General features: G+C 41.4%; 1 protein-coding gene across 1 annotated transcript in view; it reads right to left on the bottom strand.

Annotated features, from left to right (window-relative positions):
* The window catches only part of PFKM (phosphofructokinase, muscle), a 28561-nt gene extending 21488 nt beyond the window's left edge, over positions 1-7073 (bottom strand). Inside the window, exons 1-3 of the mRNA XM_053455820.1 lie at positions 6919-7073; positions 4959-4997; positions 1685-1783 (exon numbers count right to left, since the gene is read on the bottom strand). Of these exons, the coding sequence (XP_053311795.1) occupies positions 1685-1783; positions 4959-4997; positions 6919-7036 (256 nt within the window). The 5' untranslated portion in view covers positions 7037-7073. The remainder of the gene's footprint in view (positions 1-1684; positions 1784-4958; positions 4998-6918) is intronic.
* Positions 7074-12385: the final 5312 nt, after the last annotated feature.

Genomic DNA, 12385 nt, shown 5'->3' on the forward strand with positions numbered 1-12385 from the left:
TTATTTTGGCTTGCTTGAAAAAAATTACTTTTTTAGAACACTTTTAATCTATCTGTGCAGCGCGTGACTATGAACTTTGCCTTTAATTAGTCCTGCTAATTCTGTCTGCCTCCTTCATTACCACCTGTTGGGTTTAATAGGGGAGTTGGTTGTTATCAAATTCTCTTGCCAAAAGAACTCATTTATCTTAATGAAAAGAACAACAATTTTCGGCCAAAAATTCTTCATGAAAAGGGCCGGTCCAACCTGGACTGAGACATTTACGGAGGCAGTAACACAACACGATGTTAAGTGACCCAGCTGTAAAAGCGAAGCTGATTCTGCAGTGTGCTTGCAGCCAGAAAGCTGCGGCCGAGGTAAGAGGGTGAGGGAGTATGTATGCAAGTTAGAGTGAGAGTGTGTGTTAGCATGAATGTGCAAGAGGGAGTGTGCGTGAGCATGAATGTGAATGTGTAGGTGTGTGAGAGGGAGTGTGTGTTAGCATGAATGTGTATATACAAGCGCTTGTGTTAACATAAGTGTGTATGTGTGTCTTACAAGGAGTCTTACAAGCCTCGTCATCCACTGAACTATATATTATCCAGGACCATCTCACCCTATTATACATGGATGTATACAATAATGAGATCAACATCAACTGAAACCATATAAGTCTTCTGACTAATGTATGGAATACTATCCATCGCATGGAAATAATAACAACCAGTACAGGGCAGGGCTATACACTATTGATATTATTTTACTACACTAATACTATGTACTAATGTACTATTTATTCTCTTTATGCGCCGGTATGTTTTAACATGTGTTTATCTTATTGTCAATTTGTATATTTTCAATGTTAATGTTCCTGTTAATTTTTTGATGTCTCCCTATTGTAATAACTTTAAATTGTGTAGTTCTAGGGCACTCAAAAATAGACAGAAAGTGAGTATCTTACTTTGCAACAAACAGATCACTAATGTGTTACTTTCCTTTTGGAAATGATTAATTACATGGGGAGGCTTTATCACTGTGGAGTCATGCCATATCATACTAGTCTCACAATAGCAGTCACAACAAATAAAAGCAAAAGCCTTGAAAGTGAAACCCTCCTCCCCAATAATCTGTAAAAGATCTGCTTTAGGGAGTCAAACTGTAATAGAAAGAAAAAGTAAAAACTCCAGTATGACAGTAATCATAGGCTATAACTATATAAGTCAGCACTAAAATTACCCAATGTAGAAGTTTTCCTGTACTATTCAGTTCCGACATGCCACGGGCTCACACGTTTATTGATATGCCAAAAATGCACAGTGCATTTCTATATTCTCTTTTGTAAGGTAAATGGTTACATTCATATTATTTCCAGTCGAAACATAACACTTGCAAAATAAGAAGAAAGGGGGTTATTCATTGCAAGAAGTCCTCTTCTCCTTCTGTACCAGTATGTCTTAACACGTGTTAATCTTAATGTCAGATTTTATATTGTCAGTGAATGTTGTGAATAATAGATCACTGGCCCAGCTCATTGCATCGTATCTTATCCATCTCCAAGTACCAAACATGAAGATGACTTGTACCCGTTTTACAAACAAGCCGGAGTCGCTGGTTAATGTGGTTGCAGTGGTTACTTGAACTTTACGTAAAATCTTTTAATGCAATGTGAACATCAAAGAGTTAATGTACACCATATAGATATTACCTTGAGCATCTCCTCCGGATGTAAGCACAGCGATGGCTCTGCCAACCCCAAGGGATTGGGCGTCCTGCTGCTTAGTTGCTGTCCCCGGCATTTTATTGTCTGTAAAACAACAGAAAAGCTGGCATGAAATCCCAGACTGGCTGTCTGTCTCTTCCCGGTAACTTGTAGACTGACACAGACAGAGGAGTACGAGTGTGTTTTGTAGGGCGGTCACACTATCTCCTACAATCACACTGCATGACCAGCCGAAATGTCACTGCGAGTTCCTCTTTTATGCAACGTCAGCCACACTCAATCCTCCAGATCCAGTGCAGCTATGCATTATGTCAACCACAGCCAGTGCCCACTCTTTGAATACATTTATTAAAGAAGACCCGTTATAGCATATAGGAGAAAAATGGTTAACAGTTTAACTATTTTAAATAAAATGCCAAATATAATGGACTATATATATATATATTTTTTAAACAGTTCTAATTTTTGCATAGTATAATATTTTCAGACAGAAACACAGTCGCCATCTGTATGTTTTCTAGATCTGTTATCATAGCCCAACCTACTAGACAAACATCCTGACTCCTTATCATGCTGCAGTAGGGTAAACAATAGAATGGCTCAGGGTTAATAACCCAGCAGGACACCCTGACTATAGAAAGCCTATAAAGGGACAGACTTTATTAACTTTATTGCTGTAAAGAATCATCTCCGTGTGGTGTTTGAGCAGGGGAAAGTCACTAATGACAAGAATGGCACAAAATGAGACAAAGCCAGGGTTTTGTCAGTGCTAGCCACCATGACTGTATACAGCATTAGGGTCTATTCACTAAAAGGAGGGTTGGCAGCAGAGTTTACAGAAGAATTGTGGACCCAGCTACCTCAATTCTCCAATCATAAATTAAGGGCCAACACTTCTATGCATCTCCCGGGAGAAGAAAAACCCCACTGATTTACCTATACCTTATCCAGGGCCAGCCAAGGGCTTTGTAAAACAGAAGCTTATTGGGGTGGCCCAAATATATAGTTAGGTCTCCTCCAAAATCTCCTGACAACCTTTATTTAAGTAAATAGAACCTGTTTTTCAGCCAAGGAGAAAGTTATTTTTTCCAGGGGACATCCCATGTAACCAAGAATGGCTAGGCATGTGAAACGAAAGATTTATGCTTAAATGTGTTGTTCCAGGTACTCTGCTGAATTTAGCGATATAAAAACTATATGCAGTATTAGAACCATCATTCCTTATACCGTTCATTGCCCAAAACCTTCCCTGAAATGATTGTTTAATCATGCAAAGTTTGTCTCATTCTTCATTTTTGCTGGGGACATTTATCATGTGGCAGGCAGTGAAACTGAAACTGTTTCAGTTGTTTTGGTTGTTAATGTGTTAAAACTTCAGATGAAAGAATAAAATGACAGATATGCCTACCTACCAATGGCAGGTATAGAAAGTTTATTGGAGCGAAATCAAAGTCCACCTTAATGGCAAACTGCACTACTATATAAGGTGCTGTATTTCTTTTTCTATTTCTAATAAGTTTGTTACTTGCTTTATAACTGGTGCGGGGATTGAGGAAGAGAAAAAAATGGGGAAACAAAATTTGTTAAGCACTGTCTTTCTAATTGATTTATCTATATCAAATCAATACTTGGTGTGACCACCCTTTGCATTCAAAAGGCATCAATTCTTCTAGGTGCACTTGCAAAAAGTCAGGGATTTTGTGCTAGTGATCATCAAAATTAATACGTTGGCTGAAACACAATCATTGGATGTGGTATAGACGTGCGCCAATATGAAAAAAATTAAGGAGAGCAGAAAAGCAGCTATGATCACCAGAGAGAGTTGTTCCCATTACACTCAGGAGAAATGCAGGAATGGAGTACTAATAATGAAAGCGCTTAAAAGGAAAAGAAGGTGATACTGCTATAGTACAATACAATACAACGGAGGTAGGTGCAATATAAGGGCAATCTAATCTAATAATAAATATACAAGACAGTGTATAATGTATAAAAACAAATACACCAAATGGGTGGAGCCCTAGTGAGGCACAGGAGCCCCAATGCGTTTCACCATCAGGCTTCCTCAGAGGGTCCCAGCTCGCAGAGTACAGGCTACTGTTGGTGTGTGAAGGGTAGTAATGGGAGAGAGAGAACATAAGTTCCAATAAGAAAAAACCTTTTGCACAACGTATGTTCTTATAATGGACGGGCTTCCTGTATAGGACTGAGCGTGTCTGGATGCCAACGCAAATGTGCCAAACATGGGGAGAGGCGTGTAGACAGCTGTATTAAAGAGAGCTTCTTCAGTGATGAACACAATCATTAACTGAAACAGCTGTGTAGGAGGAAGAAAACCGGGTGAACGACAACCAAACTCACTAACAAGGGGAACTTGCTGAAGACAGGTTAATGTCAAAAGTCATATACCTTGGCAAAACTGAGCACAGCAACAAGACAAGACTGGTAGTTATACTGCTTCAGCAAGGTCTCTCTCAGGCAGATGGTTTCCCACTTCTGTCCAAACTCTTTTGCAGAAGCACAAAGAATCGGGCAATGTTGAGGACTGTAGACACATTGGTCGGCCAAGGAAACTTAGTGAAGCAGATAAAACACAAATCATGCTTGGTTCTCCTCACAATCGGAAGTTGTCAAGCTGTGCCATCAGCTCAGCATTATGACCCAGGTACTTCTAACCTGTAGAAGTCTGGCCAGAAGTGGTCTTCACAGAAAACTCACGACCAAAAAGCCACGCCTCCGACATGGAAACAAAGCCAAGCAGCTCAACTATTCACGAACACAAAAAATCAAGGGTGCAGAAAAGTCATAGCAGGTGGTATGGACTAAAAAGTGAAAATTTGGCTGAAGCAGAAGGCAGTTTGTTCACTGAAGGTTTGGAGAGCAGTACAAGAATGGGTGTTTGCAGGCAACACTGAAGCACGGTGGAGGTTCCTTGCAAGTTTTGGGGTGAATTTCTACAAATGGAATTTTGGTCAGAATAATGGTCTGCTCGATGCTGAGAAGTACAGGCAGATTCTTATCCATCATGCAATACCAACTGGAAGGCATATGATTGGCCCCAAATTTATTCTGCAGCATGACAACCCCAAGCATACAGCCAAAGCCATTAAGTGTGAAGAAGAACAAGGAGTTCTGGAAGTGACAGTATGGCCACCACAATGACCTGAACACAACATCATCAAGTCTGTCTGGTATTACATTTTTCCCTTTTGTACCCTTATATATAAAAAGAAACTGGGAAAACTTTGAGTAGGCTTACCAGAAGTCTGGCTGATCTGCTTCTGCTCTGGTGTGCTCTCTGAAAAACAGATACACACGGGACATGAGATTTATTCGTGTTCTTACAGTGTTCTTCTTGCACACAGTGAGTTTACCATCCGCAATGGAAAGAGGTATCAAGCCATCATCATAAGTTAACAGGTAAGGTACTTATATATATATAGACACATAGACAGTCAGTATGCATTTTACTAATGGCTGCATGTCTTTTCCAACTTCAGATACAATACAAAGATGACCTCAAACATTTCTACAAAGACTGTAATGGAAAGTTAGCTTAACACATATCAAGCTCGTTACTGCTTACTGGTTGTTACTGGATAGAAATCACTCAGTATGCTGATCAGGCAAATGTGAACCAGCAGAGATTCACAGAGCGTTTTATTCACTCAGTCAGGGTTTGCAAGAGAGCTGCAGTTTCATCTCCACTGCGCATTAGGAGCTTATTTTTTATTTTATTTTTTTTAACAATATTACTTAATCACATTTGCCATATATTTTTTCATGTTCCAGATCAGAAAGAATATGCTGGGCAGGCAACAGGCAAGTTAGAAAATTAAAGATGAGTCCTTGCAATTCTGTTGGAGATGGGTAGACCAAAACCCGGGAAACTCAGGAGACCAAAACGTCTTAAAACTGTAAATTCAAGTTCTACAAGCAATTTCCCAACATCAATGTAGATTTGCAGAAAAGCTTTATTTTTGACTTTTATTCTTGACCTCTTAAAAACATCCCATTCACCACATGAACACTAAATGTATGAGAAAATTATTACATACTACTACTTATTACTGAATGGCTGCATCGCTGCTACCATACACAAGAACCAAACCTAAAAGCTGCTTGTATCCTCAATCATCCCCTATTCTCGTATGACACTTATATCCTTTGGACTGAACTAACAGATAGGTCTGGTCCCTGTGAATTCGGAAATATATATTACAGCTGTCGTTTGGGGGTGGGCAAGCTCATCGCCAGTATAGAAAAGCTTGTTATATAATAAACAGTGAGCTTTGTATTGTTTAAAAACCAAATGTCACAGCCTTTGACAGATATACAGTATTTGATAGGAACCCTGTCCGCTCACCCAAAACTGTACACAAGAGGGCGCTGTGGTTAGCTGCACATGAAGTGGAGCGAAGGGGATCTCATTATCTGTTAGTCATGGCTCATACATTTAATGCACGCTGCTTTTCATTCTATACAAACATATAGACCGGCAAAGAATGTATACAAATCTTTAATTTCAACATGTGTTACTTAATTCTTACAGAATGAGTTATACGTTTTCATATATGTACTCAATTCCAGTAATTGTAAGCTGCAAACCCAGTAGAATATATGTGTTGCATTTCATAATGCGCATGTAAATTGTGTGACTACATGGGAATTGGATAACAATAGAGGGGTTTATTCACTAAAGGGAGAGTTGGCAGGAGAGTTGTGCTTTCAACTCACCTACTTCACTATTCATTATGAATGGCCATCACTAGCAAGGTTCTCCAACAATAAGATATGAGCTAGCCCTGTATAACTCAATGGGTAAAGAGACTATGAAGAAACCTCAAAGCCAAGGTGGACCTGCAGAAGAAGCTCCATTTATAATGAATAGGCAAGTATGAGCATTGAAGCCACAACTCTCCTGCCAGCTCTCCCTATAGTGAATAGACCTTGGCCAAAGCACACACACCTACCTAATTTAACATTTTCAAGACAAATGTACTTAAATACCGCTTTCTAAAAATAAAAAATTTATTAAAAATGAGATTTCACAGAAAATGCTGAAACTGGAAGAAATGTTGGTCCTTTTCGAAGCAAGATGGGTAACAAAGACTTAGAAGATTATCATGCTTTATAACAACATATTCTGCGTAAGCAATTAAGGAACGATGAAAAGGTGACAAAATACGAAAGAACAGACAATATTGGAAAATACTAACCAAAAGCACCCTTTCTTTTCTTGTAGAGCTGAAAAACAGAGAAGACGAGAAATATCCCGAAAGACACCGACACAGAAACGAGAAGCTTGATTAGAATGTTGGCGCCAGCAGAACACATAGCCTGTAGCTACGGTCATGGCTTCTTCATATTTATAGCTAGAGCCCATGAAGCAGGAGGCAGCTGCTAACAAAGCCCGTCCTACTGGTGAAATCAGAGCATTACGTGATGTGCTATTACACATGGTTTAAATGCCCGGACAGCTGAAATAAACTCCGCTTTGCTCCGAGAGGCCATCAAAGTGATACAGCAATTTCCATCTTCTCCATGATTCTGGATTTATTTTTCTTCTCCAAGACTATTTGTTAAAGGCAATTTGTCCAAGGCTTAACCTACAGAAACGTTATCTTAAATTAAAAGTCTTTATATAGTGTTAAAAGTTTTTAGAAAAGGTATAATAATATTCATCATGGAAACCATTGGGGGTATATTGTAAAAAGGTGTCATAATGACATATATATACCGTATTTATCGGCGTATAACATGCACTGGTGTATAACACGCACCCCCATTTTCACAAGGAAATTTGAGTAAGAAAAAATAATTTTAACTTGGAAGCTATGAACTTAATGTTGGAATAATATTTATTACATTATAACATTTATTATAACATTTATACCACTTATAAGGCAAATGTGAAAGAAAAAGCACCTCTTTGAACAAAAAAACTGAACAAAAAAAACTTCATCAGAATCACTGCTATCTGGGAAACCACACACACACACAGTAAGACACACACAGTAAGACACACACAGTAAGACACACACACACAGTAAGACACACTCACACTCAGACACACACGCTAAGACACACACACTCAGACACACACAGTAAGACACACACTAAGACACACACACACTCAGACACACACACACTCAGACACACACACACACACACACTCAGACACACACTCCCTACCCCCCCTTCTCAGGATCTCCTCTCTCATTCCCTAACCCCCCTTCTCAGGCTCTCCCCTCTCCCTCCCTAACCCCCTTCTCAGGATCTCCTCTCTCCCTCCCTAACCCCCCTTCTCAGGATCTCCCCTCTCCCTCCCTAACCCCCCTTCTCAGGATCTCCCCTCTCCCTCCCTAACCCCCTTCTCAGGATCTCCCCTCTCTCTCCCTAACCCCCCCCGGTCACTTACCTTCAACTCCTGTGTTGGAAGCATGAGGCGTTTGTCTCGGGTGCCGGCGCTTCACTGCTGAGCGCCTGCGTCTGACGTCATATGCCGGCACCTGAGACAAACGCCTCACGCTTCCAACACAGGAGTTGAAGCGTTGAGGCAGGCGGCGGCCGCCGCCGCCAGCAGAGGAGTCCTGGATTTCTGTCAGTCAGGGGGGCCCGAGAGTTGCCGAGCGGTCGTCTTCAGCAACCGCTCGGCACCCCTTGGGCCCCCCTGACTGGCAGAACTCCAGGGCCCGGTCGCAGTTGCGACCCCTGCGACCCCGGTAGTTCCGCCACTGGCTCTAGGATTTATCGGCGTATAACACGCAGGTAGGGTTTCAGCTTCATATTTTAGTTAAAAAAGTGCGTGTTATACGCCGATAAATACGGTACATCACAAAAAGCTTCATATCGGAATCATCAAATAATGCCAGTTTTTGAAAATTTGGCAACCTTTATACACAACCCTCAGTAAACTAGAATATCTACGGCTCATTCTGAGAATCGCAAATCCTCTTTCCTTTTTTCATTAAACCATCTTCCATATTTAGTGAGTTTTGGGATATTATCTCATGTAGCCACCAACAGGGTGGACTTCTTTAAGGTGGACCAAGAGGGGTTGGTTTCAAAAAGGACCCTTCTAAATTGGAGTGACGCCAAGAGGGGCAGGAAAAATGAACGGCTGGACAAATGTATACAGCTGGCAGATTCATTTTTGATAAGCCAGTAGTGTATATAGACATAGAGATCCATATAATAACTTCAGAAACCGGGTGCGTGTAGGAGAATTATAGGAGCCATCGCTATCTGTCTTCCAGTAGTTTCCAACCATGAACAAAATATTAACCGGCTTACCCATCGATCAACTGCTGTATTAATTTATTTTGATTTTATTTTAAATAATGACACTATAGATGTTGCAGATAACGGTAAAGGAGTGTATAATACATATGTTTGCATATTACATATCGTGAAAATCAGTTGGTTACCAATGTGAGACATCAAACACTATGTTTGATTAATTTCATGAACTCATCTACTGTGGCAGGGGAGGGCTGGCAGCCTAAGGCCTGGAGGGCAAGTCAAGTCAAGTGGCCCATTGCACCACCATATCAGCCCATCATCCATGCCCATCTTTTCCTGATTTTCTAACGCATATTGATTATAAAAATACAAATATGATTCAAATGTGGTTTAACATAAGTAAATTTAATAGCAACAAAGGATGGTGAAAAAAAAGCAGAACCTAATGTTCCCCTGATGCTCAGCCAGTTAAATGTCCCCCATGATACTGGCTAAGGATTATGGGAAGTATAGTACACAGCAGCAGGGAAATTGTAAAGGCTAATATGAGTACCTTACCAGGATCATACCTTAAAGTGGGCTGACTGGGGACAGAGCTGACACTGAAGAGCTGAATGGGGACAGCAATGACATGGGGGGACTGAAGGGGGACAGAGGTGACACTGGGGAGCTGAAATGGGACAGGTGACACTGGGGAGCTGAATGGGGACAGCAATGACATGAGGGGGCTGAAAGGGGACAGAGGTGACACTGGGGAGCTGAACTTGTGAACACATACAGACACAGAGATTTCTTTTTTTGTTTAATAATTTAAAAAAGCATTATGTTGTTTGTCCCCCACGGACACACTAACATACAACGAATACAAAAAAATATTATAGAGTCTGTACAAAAATAAATTGGTTTACTAACCTTCTACTTCTTCCACTTGGGGGGGGGGTTCGTCTAGGCCTCCGTCCTCTGGTAGCAGACTGTTTTCTACATAAACAGGATGTCAGCGACACGACATCCGGTGCTCCAGCAGTCTGAGTGCAAGGGGGCGGAGCTTTCACCCTTCATGCTGCTCCCATCACTACGCGGCCATCAGACTGCTGGAAATCTAATCTAAACGGCCAATGTGTGCGGATGCCGCAGTCCGGAGCTACATTAATACTTGCCATATAAAATTTTAAAAAAAGTATTATAGTAGCACCGGCCAGCGGGATCAGCCGTTTAGTTTTCCAGCAATCTGATGGCCGCACAGTGATGGGAGAAAGCTCCGCCCCCTCGGACTCAGCTTTCACCCCCCACGCTGCTCCCATCACTAGGCGGCCATCGCATGTGCGATGGCTGCTGGGTGCTGATGCCGCCGGCCGGCGCTACTTTAATACTTTTTTTTATAAATTTTATATGGCAAGTATTAATGTAGCTCCGGACTGTATTGATGCCGCCGGCCGGCGCTACTTTAGCACCCAGCCGTTTAGATTAGATTTCGGGTGGCCTGGGGGGCAATTGCCCCCCGGCCCAGCCCGCCCCTGTACTGTGGTAAGAAATAAGAATGAACACAATTTATTTTCAGCTGTTTATGCTGTGTTTTAAACATAATAAAAGAGATTAGACACTTAATTGGCCAGTTATTTTTATTAAAGGAACACAGAACTCACAGAACCTCGCTATAAACGGCACCAGTCATGCTCAAAGAATAAATGTAAGTGCACAATGCATAGAGCGCACACTCCAGTCTCAAATCATTCTTCAGTTGCTCTCCAGGCAGTGGGCACTACACTAAGTGAAAGCTGGCATCAAACTCAAGAGAGTGCTCCACAACCAAGATACCTGACTTATAATGCATATGGTAGCTTCGGCATCCCAAAAGTCCATGGTGTTCCTGTTACAAAACTATGGAGGATCCTATAGAATCTTCCCATATGCATTGTCCATTCCCTGGTCCCCCAACTATTTTGGGCATTGCGATATACTCACCATAAGTCAGCTCCAGCACTGGCTCAGCGAATGCTTAAGAGAAGGATCGATTCGGACTCCAGAGTCCTTTCCTGCAACTGATCCTCTACTTCAAGCTGCTTCTAGGATCCATGTTTTATTTAATGGTTTGTTTTGAAGAATGTATACTAAAGTACTCAAGAGTACTTAAAAATGTATTCTTCTTTAGCAAAGGTGTCATGGACCTATTCCTTTTAATCAGCAACCTATCAGATGCAGAATTATTATTCAAAGAAGGGCGTTGCTTGTGTCTGATTATATAATACGGAACATACATTTACACATTGGACATTTCAAGTCAGTGCTTGTCCAAAGATTCATTTACACAACACTTCTTGGGAAATTATATAATTTGTACAGTGATTGTACAATCAGCACATAGAGGACTTGCACAAGACAAAAGCAGGTTTTAAGCCACGGGAAGTAGGTATCAGATTTAACGTTAATAAATAAGGAAGCTGAGAGATTGAAGTGAACAGATAAACCGCGATTGGGGTCAATAAGTTAGCCGGGTTCGGTACACAGGAAACCAAACGCCAGGAAGAGCATCCAAAGAAACCGTGAGTGGGACTCGTTGAGCAGCTTTGAGAAATGGATGTCCTGGCCAAACGAGACGAAGGACAGACTAAGACAAACCGATACATTTGGTGGAGAGAGCCCTGCTCGCAAGCTTACAATCTTGAGGGAATGGGGTGACAAACATAAGGCACAGAGAAAGGGTGAGAGGTAGTGTGGTGGTTGTATCGATGATAAGGAGGTTCCAGCAGCTAAGATGTTGCGGCTTCTCTGAAGAAGTGAGTTTTTAGATGTTTCTTGAATGTTGGGAGGGAGGGTGAAAGCTGAAGGTTCCTTGGAAGTAGATTCCAGAGATATGGGGCAGCTCGAGTGAAATCTTGTAGACGGGAAAAGGAAGAGGTGATGCGTGAGGAGGAGAGCCTTAGCCCACGGGAAGAACGTAGGGATCGAGTAGGAGAGTATTTGCTTATGAGGGCAGAAATGTATGGAGGAGCGGTATTATATATTTTATGTCAGTACCAGGATTTTAAATTTAAATTTCATTCTAAAGGTAATTGGGAGCCAGTGGAGGGTTTCACAGAAGAGGAGCGACATGCAAGGAAGATGAGCCTAGCAGCGGCGTTTAGGACAGACTGTAGAGGAGAGAGTTGAGAAAGTGGAATGCCAACCACATGCGTGACTATGTGCTTTGTGCAAATTGTGAAAGTCTTTCAATAAACAAACATTAAACGAAAAAAATAAGTGGGACTTGTGGGTATTTACAGGATTTAACTCCTTGACGTAAACCTGCAGTCACAGAGTTAAAGATGAGTTTGAAGACAGATGAGATAGGGACGAACTGCCACAGAGAGGATGAACTAAGCGCTGTGGAAATTGTTGGTGCTATATAAATAAAAGATAATAATAATAATAATGATAATATCTACTCGCAAGCTGCCAGCTCTG

This window comes from Spea bombifrons, chromosome 2, assembly GCF_027358695.1.
Source record: "Spea bombifrons isolate aSpeBom1 chromosome 2, aSpeBom1.2.pri, whole genome shotgun sequence".
Classification (NCBI taxonomy): Eukaryota; Metazoa; Chordata; class Amphibia; order Anura; family Pelobatidae; genus Spea; species Spea bombifrons.